This window comes from Gorilla gorilla, chromosome 12 (assembly GCF_029281585.2).
Source record: "Gorilla gorilla gorilla isolate KB3781 chromosome 12, NHGRI_mGorGor1-v2.1_pri, whole genome shotgun sequence".
Lineage (NCBI taxonomy): Eukaryota > Metazoa > Chordata > Mammalia > Primates > Hominidae > Gorilla > Gorilla gorilla.
Genome location: NC_073236.2, coordinates 110,591,683 through 110,614,891, shown reverse-complemented (window position 1 = coordinate 110,614,891; position 23,209 = coordinate 110,591,683). Strand labels below are relative to the sequence as shown.

The 23,209-nt window shown below is 46.1% G+C and overlaps 1 protein-coding gene across 1 annotated transcript in view; it reads right to left on the bottom strand.

The window, feature by feature from the left end:
• The window catches only part of ALK (ALK receptor tyrosine kinase), a 738,088-nt gene that overhangs the window by 107,481 nt on the left and 607,398 nt on the right, over positions 1–23,209 (bottom strand). Inside the window, exons 7-8 of the mRNA XM_019021235.4 lie at positions 21,831–21,962; positions 19,382–19,482 (exon numbers count right to left, since the gene is read on the bottom strand). Of these exons, the coding sequence (XP_018876780.4) occupies positions 19,382–19,482; positions 21,831–21,962 (233 nt within the window). The remainder of the gene's footprint in view (positions 1–19,381; positions 19,483–21,830; positions 21,963–23,209) is intronic.

Genomic DNA, 23,209 nt, shown 5'->3' with positions numbered 1-23,209 from the left:
GCCGCTAGTTACTTGTTGCTCATTCTCTCTTTAAGTTCTTTCAACCTGGTTTCTAGATAATTTCCTCATTACTCTAGCAAAATAGAGTACCCATGTCCTTTATAATTCTTTGAACTCTTCAGAGTCTCCTAAAGTGCCTCTCCCTCTCCACTCTTTCTCTCTTCCGAATTCTCTTGTATATTTCTATCACATTCTCCTGTTGATCATGCTCATCTGTGACTTGGGCTCAACAACTGTCAATGGTTTCTCATGCCCTATCAAAAATTATGGCATTTACATTCCTCTATTATCTGAGGAAATCAATTTTTTCATCATTCAACAAATATTTGTTAAGCACTTATGCTGGGTCACATGAATTCTCCATTTCAGAATGGTCTAAGACCTCTAGAATCAGAGAGTTCTGAATTCAAAACCTGTTTTTACCACTTTGGCCTAGTTATTTAATCATTTTGAAGCTCAGTTTCCTATTCTCTAAGATCAGAATAGTTTTATCTCTTATAGGGTTATAGGGACTGTTAACTGAAATAATAATTGATGTAACAAAATATTAAAAAGGCATTTTGGCTGAAGCATGGAGGCAGTGGGTGCTGCATTTCAAAGGGAAGTGTAAGAGCACAAGATTGCAGAACTTTCAAGAGAGGTGGATAAAAATGAATGACATAATTCTTAACCCTTCACTCATACTTCGCATATTGCAAAATGCTGGAGGTTGACTATTAGGAGAGAGTTTTTGGAAGGTGCTTTTGACATACCACGAGTTCCACTTCACTCTCCTGCTAAGAAGAAGGTGGGAAGGGGGTTCCATCTTTGTCTCAAGTCAAGAGAGAATGGTTTTATGATACCACATCAAGGACTTGATACTTACCCCTGCAGTTTTGGAAACATGGTGGATTAGTGTCTGTCTCCTTCCTGGAAGGTCTAAAGTTTGAACTAGGGGCTGGCTAGCTGCTCTGATGGCAGAACAAGGCAAAGTGGCAGCACTGGGTGGCCTGCACTCCCAGAGTTTGCTGGGGCAGAAATGCATGAGTGTTGCATATGGGTGGGAGGAGAACCATGTATAGGGGAGCCCATGCAGGGTCACTGTAGATCTTGCCTAAGAGGAAGGTAAATAGACAATAGTAGGAAGAAGCTGCCGGTATCTTGAGATGCCCAAGAGTGGAGGAAGGTGGAAATGACCACCTATAATAGAGATGCACATACCCGGCCGGGCACGGTGGCTCACGCCTGTAATCCCACCACTCTGGGAGGCCGAGGCAGGTGGATCACTTGAGGTCAGGAGTTTGAGACCAGCCTGGCAAACATGGTGAAACCCTGACTCTACTAAAAATACAAACATTAGCCAGGTGTGGTGGCAGGTGCCTGTAGTCCCAGCTACTCAGGAGGCTGAGGCTGAGGCAGAAGAATCCCTTGAACCCGGGAGACAGAGGTTGCAGTGAGCCGAGATTGTGCCATTGCACTCCAGCCTGGGTGACAGAGCAAGACTCTGTCTCAAAAAAGAAAAAGAAAAATGCATGTGCCCTAAGTCAAGGCGAAAAATTCTAAGCCATGGTGGAGGGGATGAGGAGAAAGGTGGATCTACAAAGGAACCCCAAAAGCCCCTGTGTGAGAAACAGTAAGCCTTGGACATTTGTCACATCCAGAAAACACCAATGCAAGATTACCCAACAGTCTCCAATAAGAACTTTCTTGCTCCCCTGAAATCCTCTCTCTGTCTATGCTTACAATCCCAACAAGTCAGAAGTCAACAAGATGACAGAAGAGGAGGAGAGGTTGGGTGGAGAACTAGAGAGGCCACTGACCACACCCTTTCTCTCATTTCAGGCTTTCCATCTGCAATAGGACCAAGTTTGGAGGCGGCAGGAGAGGGCAAGAAGTGATGACTTTAAAGCAAGATTGAAATTGTGACTGGATGAGCATGCTGATTACTAAAAAGCCTGTGTTTTGCATTTTTAAGTGACTGAAGAACTGTCTGCATTACCTTCCAGTGACCAGAGAAGTAGTCTGTCAGTTTTCACCTAGCAACCCACACAAGGAAGCTGAATGAATGCGGGTTCCAGACTCCCCTACACCAGTCTACTTGCCAGATTTGCACCTGACTTGCATTTCTCTGCTTCTGTACTTTTTATTCTTTCGTTTTCTCTACCTGCTTTTTCCTTCTGTCTTCTTAAAAAATGAGATCTCTTTCCTTTTCAGGAGGCCTTTTTCTTTTCATCCATCTCAGAAACGACTTCTTCCTCCTCTTAAATCTTCTAAGGTTATTGGGACCTGCTGCCTTGTCTTCTCTCTCTACCCTTGGTCATGAATTCCTTCAGGGCAGGGACTGTCTTATTCATCTTATGTTCACAGTGGCTGTCAAGCAAGGGCACATGGTAGGAACCAATCAATGTCAGCATGAATAAAATTGCATATCTATATAGGGAGACACTCTCATCTTTGCCAGGCTTTCCTCTTAGAGGTAGTCAATCAACTTTCCATCCTAGGAAGCTCCTTGGCACTTTCTTACATTCTATGGGTCAGGGACCAGGGAAGGGGAGAGGTTCCTCACTTTCCAGCCACTTGGCTATATTCTAAACTGCCCCCTCCTCAGCTGCTCCCTGGAACTTTGCAGTTTAAAGTAGAGTCTGCTGATGGTATGAGCATGTCAGCAAGATGCAGCCCTGTCTTGTCTATGCTGGGACCAGGGGCCAGCCAGCAGCTGAGCTCTCTCCATCTTCCTGTTCTGTGTTTTAGGCCAATCAGGCCGGGCAAAAGAGAGAGAACTGGACTGGCCACCCAGGGATGGTGTGAAGGCTATGGCATCCTTAGCCTTCTGAGGCAATCCACCAGGATCCTTCCTGGGATTAGTCCTTAAGGGAGATCATCATCTACTCACTCACAGATAGTTACTGCACTCCTACTCTTTGCTGCATACTCTGTTCTTGAAGATGAGCTCCTGCCCTCATGGAGCTTATCATCCAGCCAGGAAGATAGAATTTAAATGAATGATTACAAATATTCTGATTGTAGCAAAAGGTGAAGTAATTGGAGCCACTTGACAGTCAGGACATACGACACAAGATAATCGAGGCAAGACACATGACATCACACAGTAAAGACTTAGGTCCACACAGCCACTGGACCCAACTGTTCAGAGCTAGGAACAAATAGGAGAATTAAAGAATTAACTTCCGGCCGGGTGTGGTGGCTCACACCTGTAATCCCAGCACTTTGGGAGGCCAAGGCAGGTGGATCACCTGAGGTCAGGAGTTCGAGATCAGCCTGGCCAATATGGTGAAACCCTGCCTCTACTGAAAATACAAAAATTAGCTGGGTGTGGTGGCAGGCACCTGTAATCCCAGCTACTTGGGAGGCTGAGGTAGGAGAATTGCTTCAACCCAGGAGGCGGAGGTTGCAGTGAGCCGAGATTGCATCATTGCACTCCAGCCTGGGGGACAAGAGCAAGACTTCATCTCAAAGAGAAAAAAAAAGAATTAACCTTCTTTCATCTTATAATGATACCTCCTATGTTTATAGCAGAAGATACTCAACTACAGCCACAACTCAAGCCAAGGCATGCACTGTCTGAGTTTCAACAACGTCTCATTCTAGAAATAGATGCAAAAGGCCTGGAATAAGATTGCAAACTGGCAGTCAGTGAATGGCTAGCAAATGTGTATTTTTTGGCCATTTTTTTTCATCCACTGAGTGTCCAGTAAGGGAGTATATCCAGGCAGATGTTCTTCCTCAGGATATAAGCAGTCCACTGGCTAGCCATAGGCAGAAGAATGAAACTGGATCCCACCTCTCGCCATATACAAAAATTAACTCAAGATGTATTCAAGACTGAAATGTAAGACATCAAACTATAAAAATCCTAGAAGAAAACCTAGGAATAACTCTTTTGGATATTGGCCTAGGCAAAGAATTTATGACTAAGACCATAAAAGCAAATGCAACAAAAACAAAAATTGACAATGGGGACCTAACTAAAGAGCTTCTGCACAACAAAAGAAACTATAAACAGAATTTATAACAGCCTACAGAATGGGAGAAAATATTTGCAAACTATGCATCCAAGAAGGGATTAATATCCAGAACCTATAAGGAACTTAAACAAATCAAGAAAAAACCAAATAACTTCATTAAAAATAACACCTTTGCCCTTTGTCTGGGCAAAGAACATTAATAGACACTTCTCAAAAGAAGACATACAACCAGCCAATACACATATGAAAAACTGCTCAACAACGCTAACCACCAGAGAAATGCAAATCAAAACCAATGAGATACCATCTCACACCAGTCAGAATGGCTATTATTAAAAGGTAAAAAAAGAAAAGATCTTGGTGAAGATACATAGAAAAGAGAATGCTTACACACTGTTGGTTGGAATGTAAATTAGTTCAGTTGCTGTGGAAAACAGTATGGAGATTTCTCAAAGAACTAAAAACAGAACTACCATTCAACTCAGAAATCTCACCACTGGGTATCCACCCAAAGGAAAATAAATCATTTTACCATAAAGACACCTGCAGTCACATGTTTACCGCAGCACTATTCACAATAGCAAAGTCATAGAATCAACCTACATGTCCCTCAATGGTGCATCGGGTAAAGAAAATGTGGTACATATATACCATGGAATACTACAGAGCCATAAAAAAGAAAGAAGTCATGTCCTTTGCAGCAACGTGGATGCAGCTGGAGGCCATTATCTTAAGTGAGTTAATGTAGAAACAGAAAATCAAATACCGTATGTGCTCACTTATGAGTGGGGGCTAAACAATGAGTCCACATGGACTTAAAGAAGAAAGCAATAGATACTGGGGACTCTAAAAGGTGGGAGAGAAGGGGGAAAAGGACGAAAAACTACCTACTGGGTAGTAAACTCACTATTTGGGTGATGGGTGCAATAGATGCCCAAACCCCAGCATTATGCTATTGCATAACATAACAAACCTGCATGTGTACCCTCTGAATCTAGGAAAAAAAAGATACAAGCAGTCCAGAGCCTATGTCTTTCCCTTGGCCTACTTCTCACCTGTAGTTATAATCATAGTTTCTTCCACATTGTGCCTCTAAGAGCCAGTCAGTGGTTTCCTGCTTAGAGTGTGGTCCTCAGACTGGTAGCGTCAGTGTTACCTGGGACCTTGTTAGAAATGCAGAATCTGGCCGGGCGCGGTGGCTTGTGCCTGTAATCCCAGCACTTTGGGAGGCTGAGGTGGGCAGATCACAAGGTCAGGAGTTCTAGACCAGCCTGGTCAATATGGTGAAACCCTGTCTCTACTAAAAATACAAAAATTAGCCAGGTGTGGCGGCAGGTGCCTGTAGTCCCAGCTACTCAGGAGGCTGAGGCAGGAAATCACTTGAACCTGGGAGGCGGAGGTTGTAGTGAGCTGAGATGGTGCCACTGCACTCCAGCCTGGGCAATAGAGCAAGATTGTGTCTAAAAAAAAAGAAAAGAAAAAAGAAATGCAGAATCTCTGGCCTGATGCCAAATCCCTGTCCCTGTGCTCCTGTGACTCATTCCATGACCTTTCCATAATGCACTGGAACCACCTGCCCTTTGCATCAACATTCATTCTTCAGTGGCTTGTCAAACCATCCTCTTTTCTTGTCTGCTGACTATGGCATAATTTGGAGTCTGTGCTTCAAGGCCAATGTGTATTAACTGTGTGACCTTAAGCCAACCACTTACCTCCTCTGAACCTGTATTTTGTTATAGACAAACTTGTGATAATAACCACCACCCCTTCCCTGCCTGCCTCAAAAGGGGATTATGAAGTATGAGATGAAGAATGTGGAAGTAGAGCTCCTGTGATATTGTGAATGACGTGGTGAAGCCAGTGGTTTTCAACCTGGGGTGCAAATTAGAATCAGCTTTCCAGACGACTAATGTCTGGGCACCACTCCAGAGACTCTGATTTAAGTAGATGTGGGTAGGTCCTGGGCATCGGCAGATTTTAAAATTTCTCCACGTGTTTCTAAAGTGCAGCCTGGGTAGAGACCTCTGGGGAGCTGGGTTACTTAGTGCAGGAAGTGCCTGACCCTCTCAGTGAGGGGTCCATTTTCATCTTGGACTTTGAGTAAGAGGCAATTCTTAATAACTTACAAATGGCTTAAAATGTGCCCACCATCACCAAGGTGTAGAGGGGGCGATTTTCCTGCAGCGGGGAGTCTGCTGCCGTCAGCTAAGGGCCTTCTTGGGGCTGTTACATCGCCTCTAGAAAAAGACTGAGAATAACCGAGAGAGAGAAAAAGAGAGAGAGAGAGAGAGAGTGAGAGCGAGAGAGACCCCGTGAGCAGGAATGACCCGAGGATGTATACGGGGCTAGAACTACCCTCTTGGACCTGATAAGGTTTTTACCAATTTCTTAATTAGAAGACCTGGAGGCCTGGTATCAGTTCTTACTGAGTATTCCTTGTTGATCACATGTGTCTAACATTAGACAGCACTCACTGTATGTGGTTCCTAGAGCAGACTGCAAGCTCAAGTCCCTCTCAAAGACCTTCATTTCCCTTAACACAGTCCTTGGTTAAAGAGGTCCCTTGATATCGTTTTATGTAAATACCCATGCCAAGTATACCCAGCTTGATCTTGGCAGTCAAGGTTCCGGTCCAAAAACACCCTTAGAATTCCATCTTAAGACCTATTTCTATCTGGGTGGCCTACAGCAGAGGTCCTCAACCTTTCTGACACCAGAGATCAGTTTCGTGGAAGACAACTTTTCCACACACCAGGGGCTGGGGGTTAGGGGGTAGTTTCAGGATGATTCAAGCACATTACACTTATCGTGCACTTTATTTCTATTATTATTACATTGTAATATATAATGGAATAATTATACAACTCACCATAATGTCAGATCAGTGGGAGCCTTGAGTTTATTTCCTGCAGCTAGACAGTCCCATCTGGGGGTGATGGGAGACAGCGACAGATCATCAGGCATTAGATTCTCATAAGGAGCACACAACCTCGATCCCTTGCATGCTCAGTTCACTATAGGGCTGGCACTTCTATGAGAGTCTAGTGCCACTGCTGATCTGACAGGAGGCAGAGCTCAGGCAGTAACACGAGGGATGGGGAATGGGTGTAAATACAGATGAAGTTTTGCTCAGTTGCCTGCCACTCACCTCCTGCTGTGTGGCCTGGTTCCTAATAGGCCACAGAGCAGTACTGGTCGGTGGCCTGGGGGTTGGGGACCCCTGGCCTACTGGATATGAAGTCATTTGTTAATTGACTCTTCTTTACTGAATGCCAGGAAGCTGAACTAGGCGCTTGCACGTAGGCTTATCTCACTGTATACTGACAACATCCCTTCGTGTAGATTTTATTCCACCCATTTTTCAGATGCAGAATTGAAGGCTTAGAGACGTTAAGTCAGTCACCCCTGGGCACTAAGCCCACAGGCTGCAGACCTGGAGTCCACACTATGCTCTGTGTTCTTTCTACCATACATGGAGTGCAATGTCCATGTAATATATTATGGTACTCCTTAAAGCTTTGGGGGCATATTGCAAAGATTTTCCAGATCTTTGTTGCTCAGTGTGTGGTCTTTGGATCAGCAATGTGGGCGCTACCTGGGAGCTTATTAGAAATTCAGGGTCTCAGGGCCTGCCCCAGCTCTTCTGAATCAGAATTTATATTTTAACAAGATCTTATCCTAGAAATACTTTTGTGCTGGAGAAATTAGGGAGCTAGTGAATTTTAATGCATTTACAACCATTGTCCTTACCAGACAATTAACAGTCGTGTGTGTGTGTGTGTGTGTTTGTGTGTGTATTCACACAAATATGGGAAATCTGACACAAATTCTAAATTATATTTATGGGAAATAACACTTGCTGATGCCAGTAACAATAAAATTTTTGATCCTTCTAGACACATCCTAGTAGATATAGGTTATAAATGGCAGTGTTTGACTAATAAACTCTTTTATATGCAGACAGCAAATGAGACAAGTGAGTAGAGACAACACCAGGAGTACGCCACCAGCAATTATATCTTCTGGTTCCAGCCAGCGCTTTCACAAGGGCCATTTTTTCCTGCCTCTCAGAAGGGACTGATAGACTTTCCAATTATGTGGTACCAGTGTTTGTCATTTTATTAATTAAAGTCCTGTATGTAAAGCCGGAACGGCATTGTGGCTAGGCCTAATGCTATTATTTCTCTCATGGCCCATTCCTCCTCCAGAGGTAATTATTGCAATTTTATGTCTTGAATATGCCCCATGTTTGCTATGCATACCTCGTGGCAGCTTCAGGACAATCCCTTCAACACACAGAAAATACTGTATGTTCAAAAGCCTGCAGTGTTCAAAAGAGACTCAGTGGCATCAAATAATATCTATTCTGCATGCAACACCCCTAAATGTAGGAAATGCTCTGAGGGGGGAGGTGCTATCTTTCTTCAAATTTCTGAAGACCTGCATGAATTCCAATAGTAGAGACAAAACCAAGGCTAGATGCTGTAGTGTGTATTTCACTTCAAGAGAAGGAAACACATTTTTAACAGAGATGCTCAAAGATGAGCTTGCATGGTGGGGGTACTCCCTGGGTATTCCCCATCCAGTCTCTGTTGAATGACTGGGATTGGAATTGTCATCAGGAACATCTCTGTATGGGGGGTTAAGGCTCTCCCTCAATATAAGGTGCCAGAGGGTTGTAATTCTCAGTGTGAACCGGTAATTTTGACTTCCCTGGTTTCAATGTGGTATCTTCTTAACTTCAGCTGAGAATACTGACTCACTGCAAAATCCAGTGTTTTTGTTCACCATCTTCTAGTTCACCTGGAAAAATGAAACACCAACTCTCTAGCTATAAATAGCCTAATGACAAATCAACCCAGCACAGCAAGAAGCTGGCCAGATGCAGATTTTTGATAACAAGGAAATAAAACATGTTTCTGGCAAATGCTTGCAATTATGGAGGCTTAAGAAATGCTGGATTCCTGGTCTTGCAGGATACTTAAAAGATCAGGATCCTTCCTGAAAATACCACTTAATGTTTCTTTTCTGAGGGATTATGTAGAAGCCAGGGAACACCAGGGGACATTCATACGCCCTCTTTCTAAAAACATGAAGGCCACATACAAAAATAATCACCTTGAGATCTCTGGCTGGTGAGGTTATAAAGTTACAAGTTTTTTTTTTTTTCTTCTGTGGTCTTTTCTTTCTTTTCCAATTTTTTTTTACAATGAATATCTGACTTTTGATAACTAGAACAAAAACAATGAAATTAATTTAGAGTGTGCAGCTTTTAAAAGCATGTTTATGAAGACTAATATTGATATGGGAAAATGTAATGTTAAATAAGAAATAAGACACAGGATGTTTATATTTATATAAACCCTTTCTCTATAGCAAAGCTCAAATCTAAATCTATCTGTCTGGAAGGAAATGTACCAATATCTTTGGGGGGTAAGATTTTGGGCAATTTCAATTTTCTTCTTCATACTTTCCTGCATTTTCCTAATGTTTTACAATGAACATAAAGTTCTTTTATAATCAGAGAAAGCAATAAATGCTATATTAAAAAGGTGGTGAGAGAGGATTCTGATGTTGGAAAACAGTAAAAGCTAGTACTATGTTTTTACCCACTTCAGGGAGAATCAAGTTATTGTGCCTGTACTCTAGGCTTTGTGAGGGAGATCAAGGGAAGGTGGGAGCTTCTGTGGAATGTGGTGGGACCGTGCTGTGAATGGAACGCAAGCTTTGGTATCAGAAAGAATGGTCTATTTTTTATGCATCACGTAATATCTCAGAGCTTCAGCATCTTCTTCCATCAAGTGGGGTCAACAGTACCCTGCTTAGATATTTATTCTGGGGCTTTAATAAGATTATATGAGACCAGTGCCCAGCTTAGCGAAGACATTTGATAAATGTTAGTTCCTTTCTCCTGCATGGGAAAGAGCAGGCAGGGGACACTTTGTGAGAGATAAACAGTTCACAAAAAACAGAATACGACAGGGTGAAAATGCTGTGTTAAAGTTTCTGTCTAGTTTTTTTTTGTTGTTGTTGCTGTTTTTTAATCTTCTGGGTTCCCTAGAGAATTATCTTTCCAGGCTTATGCGAAGAAAAAGATGGTATTTTCTTCAGTCACACTGTCATGGTGTGATCCTGGGCAAACGGCCTCCTCTGTGTCTCAGTTTCTCTGTGTATGATGGAGATGATACTGAGGAGTAGCTTTGTAATCTGACTGCTGGGGAACAGGATGACTCTAGGCAATGAAACTCCCACAGCCTTCACGGACACCACTGGAAAAAGTAGATGTGGGGCACAGGAGCATCTGCAGGGGGCCCAGAGCCCTCTGGGGAGTATTTTTCCCTGACAGCTGGAGAGAGTGTGTGCTCTCAATGGGGTGTTCCCCCATACATGGGTGACATGAATGTGTTGCAATGACCACTAGTGGGAGCCAGAGAGGTCTGTGATTAACATACAGCTTTTGAATGGGAACCAAGTCTGTGCCAAGTGCCAAGGAAGATCCTATTCACACCCAGGGGCTGAGACAGTGATTCTTCCTCGACCTCAGCTTCATCATGCAATGGGAGAGGTATTAGTTGTGAATGGCTCAAAGGTATTACATTAATTATGTCTGACTGCAGTTACAATTGCTGTTGATTACTGCAGGCATTAGCAAGTGCTCTGGCAGAGTCGACCACTTAACAGGCAGTGGTGATAGAATGCTGGGCTCCAGTGGCTTCCTAGCTCTAGGTGCTGGGGTAAGAAAGACTTTGGCTCAGAAAGCTCAGGAAGGTGTCATTTGTTGGGTCCTCGAGACTCATTGAGGAGTCTTCTTGTTCACTCTCATCCTGGACGAGGGTTATGCTTGCAACCGTGGGGGGTGGGGGTGGGGCTGCACAATTAATTAATTAATTATCAACGAAGTGGGTTTATTGGGCATGTCCTGCTGGTGCTAATGTGGACACTGTGTGAAATAACGCTCCCGACCTGCCCACGTGTTGCTGATTGACTGAGAGGAGAAATCAGAACACAAGCAGTGGCTGAATTTATGCAGCAGCAACTTCCTCATGCCTGAGTAATGTAAGATGAGGGATCATAATAATAATAATTGCTGCCATTCATTAAGCTTTGCAGAGAAGACAAAGGCTTTTCACATTTTCCTCTGATCCTGGTAACAACCTCATGCAGCAACTAAAACAGGTTTTTTTTTGTTGTTGTTTTCTCAAATTAAAGGAAGTCACTTGCTTGAGGTCATATGGCTCCTCAGTGGGGCAGAGCTGGGATCTAAACTCAGGCCATCTAAGTCAAATCCAGTATTTATAGATTTGGTTGGGGAGTTGGGCAGACCTGGTTTGAATCATGACTCTGCCTCTAGCAGGGTGACTTTGGGCCAGTCACTTAAACTCTTTAAGCTCCAGTTTCTGTATCAATAAATGGGGGTAATAATTTTTTATAATGAGATAATGTAGGTGAAATGCTTAGCATAGTGCCAGCCTTATATTAGGGAATCAATATTTGAAAACTACATCCTTAGTTGGCTTTACCGATACTAAGGGTCCCTTCCTCCAGCACTGGACTAAGTGAAGGCTTCTTTCTACTAGGGTGCAAAGAGCTAGGGTGTTTGAAAGCCCTCATTAAGAATAATGGCTTGCTTTTCAGCATAATACAGCCAAGTGATTTGTAAGTGACCTGAAGACCAGAACTTTTCACACTGAATGTAAGTGTTCTTAACTTTTCTGTAGAATAAACACCCCAAAGAGATCCCAGATTCCCGTGGGCTGTCTCCCCGCACGGCTGGCCACACGGCAGGTTTGAAATCAGTACTTGCTGGTTCACCACCTGACTGTGGACCCTCAGTGCCCCTCCCTCGCTCATCCCTCCTGCTCAGGGTCCATGTGTGCATCCAGCCAGTCAAGTGCCTTGTTGCCATGGCTCAGGGGCTCATCAGAACGGGGAAGATTTTATCCACTCACAGGGTAGCCATGGGAGGTGGAGAGACTCTGTAAGCTTTGACACACAGGGGATTCTCATTACAGTGATGTTATTACAGGTGTCTGGATGGTTGTCATTAGAGACTGGAAGTGGGGCCCAAATCTCTTACTCATGTAGAGAGCCTTTGGAAAAAGCCATTTGGAAAATGCCTCGAGAACCACTGCAGCTTCCTCCGTTGTATTAGAGGCCCTTGCCCTCTAACACAAAGTTGCGGATGCCTAGACCCCAGCTAAAGGCTTTCTGAGGTTACTGTCTCCATCATCAGCAGTGTTAGCAGCTGCCAGGGCTCAGCCCTCCTGAGGTTTCAGCACCACGGTGAGGGTGACTCATGGGGTAGATGAGGGGCAACCATAGTTGAAGCTGACTTCAGGGCCAACCAAGGCAGAGCAGGTGCTCTTCAAAATGCACCATCTATGAGCCTAATTGTGACCTAGGGGATGGAGTGAGATCATAAAGGTGGGGAGGCCTTGGGGCTTCCGAAAAAGGCAGGGAGGGTGGGAGCTCTTCCTCTGGGCTTCTTAGAGTGGGGGCACATATGCTGCTCAGCTCTTCCTAGGGGTACCCAAAGCCACAGGGCAAACAGGGTGTAGCTTCCTGGAGTGTTAGCCACTCAATAGTAAATAATGAGGCATGTTTTTGTGTCCAAACAAATAGGTATGTTAAGGAATAAAATACAGAATTGACATTTAAGTTAAAAAAAGTGGTTTGTAAAAGAAAAGTCAGGCTATGATGTTCTGCTCTGGGCCGTGTCACCAGACTTCCTCCCTGCCTTGAGTGACCTCGTTGACGGCAGCTGTCCCACTCCCAGGAGCTCCCCTGGGGAAAGTGGAGATGCTCTTGCATCTGGAGGACACTGTGGGCCTTGCTGGCCAGCTGTGTGTGGTCTAGGTTCCTTTCCTGAGCCTTCTCTCATTTGTAAAAAGGTGACAATATCATCTTCTCTGGGGGATGGGGGCGATGTGGGGGAAGGCCCCTCTGTAAACATGTTGGGACTATATCAAGGTATGGGGTTATTGTTCTGTGTAGGTGTCTGCTGATGGGGCAGTGGAGCAAAGGGACTTTTGGCAGATTGGAGGAGGGAGCTCCCATGCCCATGCTGGCTGGGGAAAGGAGCTGGTGGAGATGGTGGACAGGGGTGGCAAGGCCCCCTTTGCTGCTGTTAAAGCATAAACTTCCTCTGACTCCAGCCACTGAGCTGGGCAACACCCCTCTCCACTGGCAATAGTTGGGAGAGGGGTGTTGCCATATTGCCAGGCTACCCAGGGCAGGGCAGAGGCCAAACCCTCCAGATTCAGGCTCCTTGGAGAAGGCAGGCTCCAGCCTTGGTCTCAGAATCATCACTAAAGTCAGATAAGAAGATAATAATAGTAATGGCTACAACAGAGTAGCAGAAACCACAGCTTCCATTTTTAAGCACCTAATTGTGTCTAGATTCAGGCTGGGCATGTTTCATATCTCCTCTCACTCATTTCTCCTGACAGCCCTGGAGAGGATACTGAAGCTGAGAACAGTGGGTCGCTATACTCAAGGTCTCCAGGCTAGAAAGTGGGGGGCTTCCTCCAAGGGCTAAGGGACTTCAAGCCCTGTCCTTCCCACTGCACCATGTTGCCTTGGTGATGCTCCTTTTGCACTGGCCCCACATGGCCAGCTGGATTCTTCCGGTCACAGGAGATGGTGTGGCTGTTGGGCTGTGGGGCAGGAGGGAGGCAGCTCTACCTGGAGCCACCACCCTGCTCCGACTTGCTCTAGGTATCAGCATTACCCTGTGGGAGCCAGAGGAGCCCTGTGCTTTCTGATAGGCCCAACGTTATGTCCTCCTGGGCAGAGAGTGGACAACTTAGAGGGATCATATGCTAGCTTGGGGTCCTGACCGTGGTCTCCAATGCAGGAAGAGGAGTGTGCAGAGAACAGCATGTGTGAAAACAATCCCCAGCCAGACTAGCTGGATCTGCTCTTAATTTAGGCAAGCACTGACTCCTGGAGCTGGACTTGCTTTCTCCCAATTCAGGCACATTCTGTCACTGCAGAGATGTCACAGCATCAGATGAGATGGGGGTTGGACATCCACAGGAACTCTGCCTGATGAGTATCTTGGTCCCCAAATACCTGACCAAAGGGACTTGGGCTTAGTGAGGGAGGTAGAGATAACATTACCCTGGAATCCCTCTAGCTTGGTACTGGTCCCCAACTATTTACAAGAAGGGTTTTACAAACACCACAAAGTGTAACATTGCTTGGCCATGCACGGGCAGAGAGGCTGGTCCCAGGTGGGCTCTGATAGGGGCTTGCTTGTTCTTCTACCAGTCAGCCCAGAGAGGGGAAGCGTGCAACATTCTTCTCCCTAGATGGTCATCCGTTCTATGCAGAAGGTAAACTGGCTCCAGGAAGTAACAACTTTATTTGTGATCAAGCCCATGAGGCCTCCTGGAATGGCTTCTCCTTCCTGATTTGCTAAAGTAAGTTGGATCACATGGGGCCGAGAATGAGGCCCACCCAATGAACAAACTCCATTTGAGTCCTGTAGGTGAGTGGCAGTGTCCCCTTGGTGGCTCAGGAGTTAGACCCAGTGACTACTCCCAGCCTGTGGAGAGACGAAGGGGAGAACTCTTTGTTTACACAACGGGGTGGGATTCTCTATCTGCCTGCAGAGATGAGGTGGTGGGGCTCTGAGTTAGGTGACAGTAATGCCAGTTCTGATGCTTTTGAAGCTCTCATCAACTCTCCCCAAGTTGAGAAGGTTCCATCTGTCTCCAGCAGGGCAGTGTGACAGGAAGAGCATGAAACTCAGAATCATAAGATCTGGGTTTGGTCTTGGGTTTATTAGCTGTGGGTCTTGAGGTGAATTTCATGACCTGGATGGGGAGCCCGTGATGCATAGGATCTGCTCTGGAAAACGAGTTGAATTCAATAGTTATGCTCATCTTCTTTGGCTCCTGTCGAGAGTTTGGTGGGGGCTGATAAAGGAAGGTCCCCTTCTGCTTTTGTTTTTCCTCAATCTCATGCCATCTGATACTAAGTTTTCTTACTCTTATCCTCCTTTTCTTGACTTTCCACAGAAGATTTTGTCACTGAGTTTAATAAACTTTAAAAACACAGCAGTCAGAAAAGTTCCTCTCTTTTTCCCATCTTCAGAGTCCTATTTGCCTGCTGCCGAGGTCGGGGGCAAGCTTCAATAAGCCCAATCAACACAGCCTGCCTCTCGGCTTCCCTGCTTCTGCGTCACACTGAGAGGCTGGAGGGAAGGATAAGCCTGTTTCCAGGGATGATCACCAGCACCCTGAAAAGTCTTACAAAATCAATCAGAGAGCAATTTACAGAAAAATTCCCTGCCTTCGGGTGCCTTCCTTTGAGAAGGGCTTCAGGGACGAATGGCCAAGGGCAACTCCAGGGGCCATGGCGTCTTCTCACATTCCTCTGGGCTACATTTGCTGGTTTTAATGACACAAAGGATGGGTCCCCTTTTCTCCAGGCCCACGTAGACATGGAAGGGGCCCGCTGGTCACCTTCTGCCTAGATCACAGCAGCTCCCCACAGCTAATCCAACCTGATTCTTTTTATTGCTAGAGGTGACGTCAGGGGTGGAAAGGTTCGGCTGTGTGCCAAGATCCCAGAGGGTGTGTGCACGCATGTGTGTATGTGTGTGTGTGTTTGCGTGTACATATGTATGTGTGAGAAGAGGGGAGAGGCAACTGCAGCTCTGGCCAGGTAGGAAAACCAGCATTGAGGAACTGACCACCACAAATTGGGGGGATCCCATCTCATTTTTGGATCAAATTGCACTTCTGTAGCTCACACAAGAAAAACTGCTTCCATGCCTTGGAGGGGAAAGAAAATGAGGAAAGTCCACTTTTTCTCCCTGCAGGCCCAGGAGGCCCGAGAACGTGGTTTAAATTATTCTAGTCACAGGCAGGCTATTCAAATAAAATAGAATTTCAAACCACACGGGGCTTGTTGAGACATTCAGGCTGCTGGGGTGTGTGAAAGGCAGGGGGCTGGGGTGGTGTCAGCCGCCACTCTGCCGTGCTCTTTATTACCAGCAGCTGCAATGCCAGACACATCCGCGGGTATCTCAAAGCCGAGGCGGATTCGAGCAGGTCTGACAGCAAGTGAGCACATGAAAGCCACTGCAAGCCTTCCCTCCCCGGTGGCAACTTTAATTATTTGAACTGGAGCTCAGAAAAATAAAAATAAAAATAACATCAGAATATATTGTAAGTGGCTCCCCAGTTTCCTGCAGAGAAGAGCTTGTGGCGGAGAGGAGGAACACAAAAAGAAAACCAAAACCACAACGTTCTTTCTTGTTTGTGGCTGGGCGAGGCAGAGGTCTTTAAATATTCATGCCCCATGTGTAACTGTGCAGAGAGATAGGAGGCAGCCGTGGTAGTCAGCAAGAGCAGGCTGCAGGAGCCTGGAGGGAGGAGGTGGGAGTGGGGCAGGCTTCTGGAATGCCCTGGAAGTTAGATTGGCACCAAGGCACACTGTGGCTATGCCTCCATCATGGGGGGCTCCTGACCTGGTTTCATATGCTCTCCCACCTGCTTCTCTTCTCCCCCGCCTCCATCATTTCTCATCCCTTTTCTGACTCATCTTTCTAAAAGACAAGTGACATCACGCTATTTGGGGCCACAGACAGGAGGAAAACTCTCTGCATGGGCTCAGAATGAATTTCAGTCACAATTGGCAAGCACACCTACAGCCAATAGCTCTGAAGTTTCAGTGCACCTCCAAATCACCAAGGATAGGGTTTAAAAATGCAGAGTCCTGGGCCCCACTCTTAGTGATGTCATTCAGTAGGTCCAGGGTGGGGCATTTGTTACATTTTCCAGGTGAATGTGACTGGTGAAACACAGAACTACTGGTTAACTCACTTTCTAGACTTTGCAGGAAATTCTCAAAGATGACACCAGTTCTTCTCTGGGAATCCATTGATGATTGTGGTGTCTTGAGATAGTGTACAATGACTTTAACTTCCCGGAGACCAGGACTGAGCTGGGTTTGAAGAAGGTCCTTCGTGGTAGGCATCAGCCTCAGGGCTCAGCTGGACCAGTCGCCAGTCCCTGTGGGCCTGATGCTCATCAGAGTCCTGTCCCCAAAACTCTGCCTAGTGTCCACCTTTCTGCACTAGGGCCCCATAGGCAACAGAGGCCCCTGTAGGGTTGGTGGGGTTTGAAAGCCCTGAGTGAACCTCACATAGTCCCCCAGAGAAATGCAATATCCATTTTTTTCTGCCACTGGGGTTTAGCCTGCCCGGGAGGAGGAAATCAACTTCCTGCATTCTGCATTTAGGATTCACATAAAATAAATGGTAGGGCTTACAAATCTAGAAATGCATATTTCTATTTTGGTTATTTATTTTCCTGATAAAAACATTTCTCCCAACATTGGGAATTCAAAGACCCATCAGCATTAGACAAATGGTCTGAAAACCTGAATGTGAAATCATATGAATATATATAAATACAAATAATGTGAGTGTGGAATGGACTTATTCCCTTCCTTTCATTATGCCTGCTGAGCCAAGTTCTGGAAAAGGGCAGGAAATAGCAGAAACAGCCCAGAGCAAATTAGACTGCAGGAAAAGTAAAACAGGCCAGTAAAACAAAACACCTGTTTAAGCTATTGATCAACTCAAAGGTTATTAGAGAAATGATGAAGTATTAGAATAATATCATTTGTACCTTGACATTTCTTTTTCTGAAATTTGGCTCACATTAAACCCAGCGAAGAGTAAATTTAAAGACCAAATGCTCTTAAGGATCCTCCTGTCCTCTCCGGTGGGCCAACCATCTGTCTTCATTTATATGTTCTCTCAAAAAGCCTTCCTTTCTAGGTACCTGCTCTCAGACACCTGAGAAATATCAGCAATGACTGTGTAATTCCACCATCTGCATGAGATAGCATGGTTTCTCAAACACAATTTAATTTAATGAATCTATTCATTTGTGCTCAGAATTCTTCCAAAAAGGATTTAAGGTGGTTCACAGAGATACATAAAATCTAGTAGGATAGCATAGCCTAGAAGACGGTGAGAAGGAAGTGGCGAATGTCGAGTTATAAAATCAAACCAGGAGTAAGCTGCTACAAATTGCATATCACAAAGTCCCATTTGCTTGCCAAGTGGAGCCTTGGTTTTAATTTAACCACTCCTCGGATTAAAAAATCATTTCTACATCTTTCCCATTCTTATTTGTTTTCTGTCTGTGAGTTTTTATTTTATGAGAAACTCAAGGGGCTTGAATCTGCCTGCATCCCTTAGCAGGGGCAATCCTGTTGTCTGTCCCTCTGCTGGCCACAGAACCACCTCCCTGGGATTTCTATTAGCCACAGAAGGAGAAGTGAATCTGGTCAGTTTCACAATGTCTACAACTTGACAGGAAACAAATTGCTCAGAGGGTGCATAGCTATTCCTGAAACTGAGCCAGACAGGAATTTCTCCTGTAAGTGTCCAGAACGAGATGACTGGCCAAACCCAAACTACGTGTAGGTTTTCTACTACATGCAAGATGTTGATGCAGGTGCAGTGAGGGAGCACAAAGAAGCACAAGACATGGCCTGCTCTCTTGGAGCTTACAGTCTGATTTCTGGCTCAAGTTCTCTTCCTCTTCCCCCAGTGTCCTTCTGAATGTTGATACAGTGTGCCAGGCACCCTGTGGGCTAAATACTGCAGTGCTTACTTTGTGCCCAATGCTCTTCCAAGCCCTTTGGACATTATCTATTCACTCTTCAGGATAGGCACTATAAATGTGTTCACTTTCCCAGTGAGGAAACTGAAGCCCCAAGAGGTTAATTAACTGCCCAAACAAACTATACAATCAATCAGTGGTGGAACCCGACTTGAACTCAGAAAGTTGATTCTAGAGTCCATGAGCTTAATCACTGTACCATGTTGGGGTCTTAAGTACATTTCTTGGCCCCTAAAGAATATGACTGTATGCTAAGGAACAGGGCGCCAGTCCCTCCACCCACACACCAGTGAGATAACAGCATCAGGAACCATTTGAGAGAGTAGCTTTGGAGGTACCTCACTGAATGCCATTGATGTCTTAGTGAAATTTATGTAAATCAAATTTTTGAGGATGTATAGTATTTACAATGTATTACAAGAGCTCAATATTTTTAAAAAGGATTCTGTAGAAAGTCTTTTGTAATCCTTGTCACTCTCCCTTGTTATGCCATGGAAAATCTCTTCTGGGTTTGATTAAATCATGGTTCTACTGCAAGTAGTTCAGTGCAGCTGGGTATGGCTGTTTAAGGCATGATTCTCTGTAGATAGGGCTTTACCATGTTGATGGACATGCTCTGCCTCGAAGATGGCAGAGGTGGCCCTCTTGTTCTCTCCCCAGGAGAACCACCAGCCCAGCCAGCTAGGCTACTTTCTTAATCTGGGTTCCGGAAGTGACAAGAGGTGGGAGGAGAAATTAGAGAACTAGAGAAACAATGAGACTTGCCTCACATGGAGAGCTCTTGATCGGTGCAGGAAAGGTAGCACTGGTCACTGTAGCACTTTCAGAAGCGGGGACATCAGTGGTACTGAGCAATAGAGCATGGTCTAGGAGAGAGGAAAAGAATCACAAGCACGCCATTATCAGGAACTGGGGGACCAGGGGTGCAGGGTTAATGGACTGTGCACAGTTCTTATCTAGCCTAGGGATATCTTTGAGGAAACAGGTTTCTGGCCTGCAATGGAGAAGAAAGCCCACCTGTCAACAATTTCTTTTTTTTTTTTTTTGAGACAGAGTCTTGCTCTGTAGCCCAGACTGGAGTGCAGTGGCGCTATCTTGGCTCACTGCAAGCTCCGCCTCCCGGGTTCACGCCATTCTCCTGCCTCAGCCTCCCAAGTAGCAGACTACACAGGTGCCTGCCACCACGCCCGGCTAATTTTTTGTATTTTTAGTAGAGACGGGGTTTCACTGTGTTAGCCAGGATACTCTCGATCTCCTGACCTGGTGATCTGCCCGTCTCAGCCTCCCAAAGTGCTGGGATTACAGGCATGAGCCACTGTGCCTGGCCAACAATTTCATTCTAAACTGCCTGTGAGGTCCCAGCACCATCATCTGGGCTACCACATCCCTGATCTTCCAAGGTCACCAGCTTTAGCCCATGGCCCAGGACTAGCCTGAAGCGCACTGGCCTCCCCAGCTCCACCCTCCCCATTTTCAGTCACGCGTGGCCTTCCAGTGGTTTCTGTGACCTTCACTCTCTTCTCCCCTGTCCAGAACCCAGGTCGTCCTGTGCCCCTGCCCATGAAGACTCACTTCTTATATTTTCTAAGCATGGCTCTGCCTGAAAATCTGGGAGAACAGGGGCTCCCATCCACACGTGGTGGTGGGAAGAAGCATCTGCAAACTTTCAGGGTCTGCAGAGCATTTTGTAGGTGGCCGGTGCTATGGTATGAGTGCCACTGTGAGCTCACAACACTTTAGGGGGCCACAGAACCCCAAGCATTATACTTTAGTCTTTCCTTTCTACCTTTCTGCCTCTCTCAGTAAAGGCTGTTATTAAGTAACAAATTCGGGTGGGTCAAGGGCAGAGTAACCAAGAGATCTCAGCAAGCATGAGGGAGATTCAAGGAGCTGGCATTGTGTGACTGGGGACAGAAAAGCCCTCATGCAGGCAGGCGGGTCACAATTGTTGCCTTCAGATTTCTGAGGGGCTGCCTTGGTGGGAGAGCGGGTAGTTCAGTTCTGTGGGGCTCCAGGGGGCAAAAGGCATGATAAATGAGTAGAAGTCACGGAGAGGTGGAGCTTGCCTCCAGGTAAGGAAAGCTAATCTGTGATTGAGAACAACAGCATGTCTGCTCTAGGAGGCAGTGGGAGCCCTGTCACTGGCAGTATTCCGCAGGGCTGGATGCTTATTTGCTATGGGTGCTGTAGTGGAAATTATCAAACTGGGAACAGAGACATGAAGGGCACATCCAGCTTGGAACTCCATTTCTCTCCTCTGCGTCTTTTACAGACAGAATGCTAAGAAGGATGCTGCTGCATGGTGGGGACTGAGCCAACTCACTTTGTTCAACAAATAAGCATTGGAGGGTCTCTAGTTCCATAGAAAGAAGGCAAATGAAGAGGACAGAAGAAGGAGAGAGACCTTCCCACCCCATCAGCCCTATGCTGCAGACAGGTGGGCACCAGGGCCTGCCCGGGCCCCACCACTAGGGACAGCCCCCAAGGCTGGCTAGCCTGGCCTCTCCAGCAGCCTAACGTTGGGAGCTCTGCTGGCCATATAGACCCTCTGTGATCCCACATCCTGCCCAGCCTGGTGTCTCTGAGTCTGGAGTCAGCTTACCCAGGAGCGGCTGGCTATCTCTTGGCTGCATGGAGGCCCTTTGCTCTCTGCCAGACATGCAGGGTTTGTGGGGAGGATGGACCCCGGAGAGGGGAGGACAGGCATTACTAGCTTAAATCAGGGGTGAGGTGGGGGGATGGCTGGAGAGGCTGTGCTGCAGGGAATGGAGCATGGATCGGGTATAGGGTGAGGTTCCCTGGGCACAACCCTGGGGCAAATGACACAAGGCCTTGCTGTGCCTCAGTCTCCCCAGTCATAAAGAGGGCTGTGGCTTTCCCTGCCTCTCAATGAATTATGTGCCTGACACATAGGATGCCCTCAGCACATACTTGTTGATGGAAAGGATTATTATCGTTGTTGCTATTATCTTTTTGTTAATCCCTCCTCCCGGTTCTTATTTTACATAACCAAAGGTGACATCTATCTTGGCCAGATTTAATCACTCGAAAGCCCAAGGTGTGAAGAGGGAATTGTGTGTGAGCGCTCTAGGCAAGCTTTGGTCAGACACCCGAGCTTGCCCTGCAGGTGGGGTGAAACCCAGCCCTGAGTCTCCCATCTGTCTATGTGGGCATGAAGATGGGCACCAGAGAGAAGGCAGGAGAGCAGTAGTACCTTGGTGGTCCTGGAACCGGGCATCCTTTATGGTCCTGACCTGCCACTGAGGAGTGTGGGGTGACAGTGTGCCTTGGGTCCAGCCACAGAAGCCATCTTCAAAGTTGCAGTAAAAACCCACAGGCAGTTTCCCTATGGAGAGAGCAGAGAGGCACCGTCATTTTCAGGACCACTAAAGGCAAAATATGCCAATGCCAAGTCGAATTAGCCAGGCATGACCAAATTATCTTCATTAGTAATATAGCTCCCCAGCCAGAATGCTGGATGACTGATGACACTGATTATAATGAAGAGAAGCCCCCAAGCCCTAACTGATGCCCGTGCTGGTTTACAATTTTCTTATCTACAGAAAACAAAATAGGAAAAATAACTCCTCAGCATGGGTGTTGTTAGTCCAGTTGTATATCTGACAAAGCAGAGGCTCAGAAATGTGAAGCAACTTGACCAAGGTCACACAGCTAACAGGTAACCCAGTTAGGACTCGAACCCAGGTCTTCTGCTTCTAAATTCTGCACTCTTTATACTGATCCACCATGAATGTGACCCCAGGAGAAGCCACTGTATAGCTTACTACATTTCTAATGGTTGATACAATGTCCAGACTGTGGTGGTGGTTGTGGTGGTGTTGGCTGGGGGTTTGTCTGGGTCCATCAAATTACCTGTCTGCAGAGACACATATTGCTCAAAACTTTCCATTTGCTTTCCTTTATCTCCCAACCCCCTTGCAGTTAAGTGAAGACATATGATGTGCTCTGGCCAATGAAATGTGAGTGGAAGTGATGTGTCTTCTCTGAATTAAGCCCTTGTGTGATTCTTTGGTCTCTCTGTTCCCTTGCTGAAACAACCAATGAAAGTTCTTGTTCCTAAGGGTGACACTATATTGATGGAGGAGCCTCTGCCAGCCTGGGTCCCTGAGTGATCCTGTGGAGCAGAGGCCCCTCCCACCCACACCCTCATTGGACGGGTACTGTAAATGTTATCCCAAGCCACTGAGATATGGGGTTTATTACTGCAGCATAATCTAGCCTGTCCTGATCAAACAATCCCAGTCATTGGGGCCTCTTTATATCATCAGTGGGCTCAGCACAAAGGGCACGCCATCTTTTTCTCTACATCAGACTGATCTCACGTCCTATTGAAGAGGTGACAGTCAGCTTTCTAGACTGTATATTTCCCAACTGCCCACAGAAGGAAGAGGAAAGGATAAGAGGGTGAGAGAGAGAGCTCACTTTCTCCAGCTCACTCTGAGCATGGCTCCAGGAAAGGCACTCAGCCCTGAGGAGCTAGTGGGCTATTCCAGGCGATTCTGATGGCCCCCAACACCTCCCAGCCTAGCTGCGGAGAAGCCTGTGTCTCCACGTGGGAGGAAAGAAGCTCTC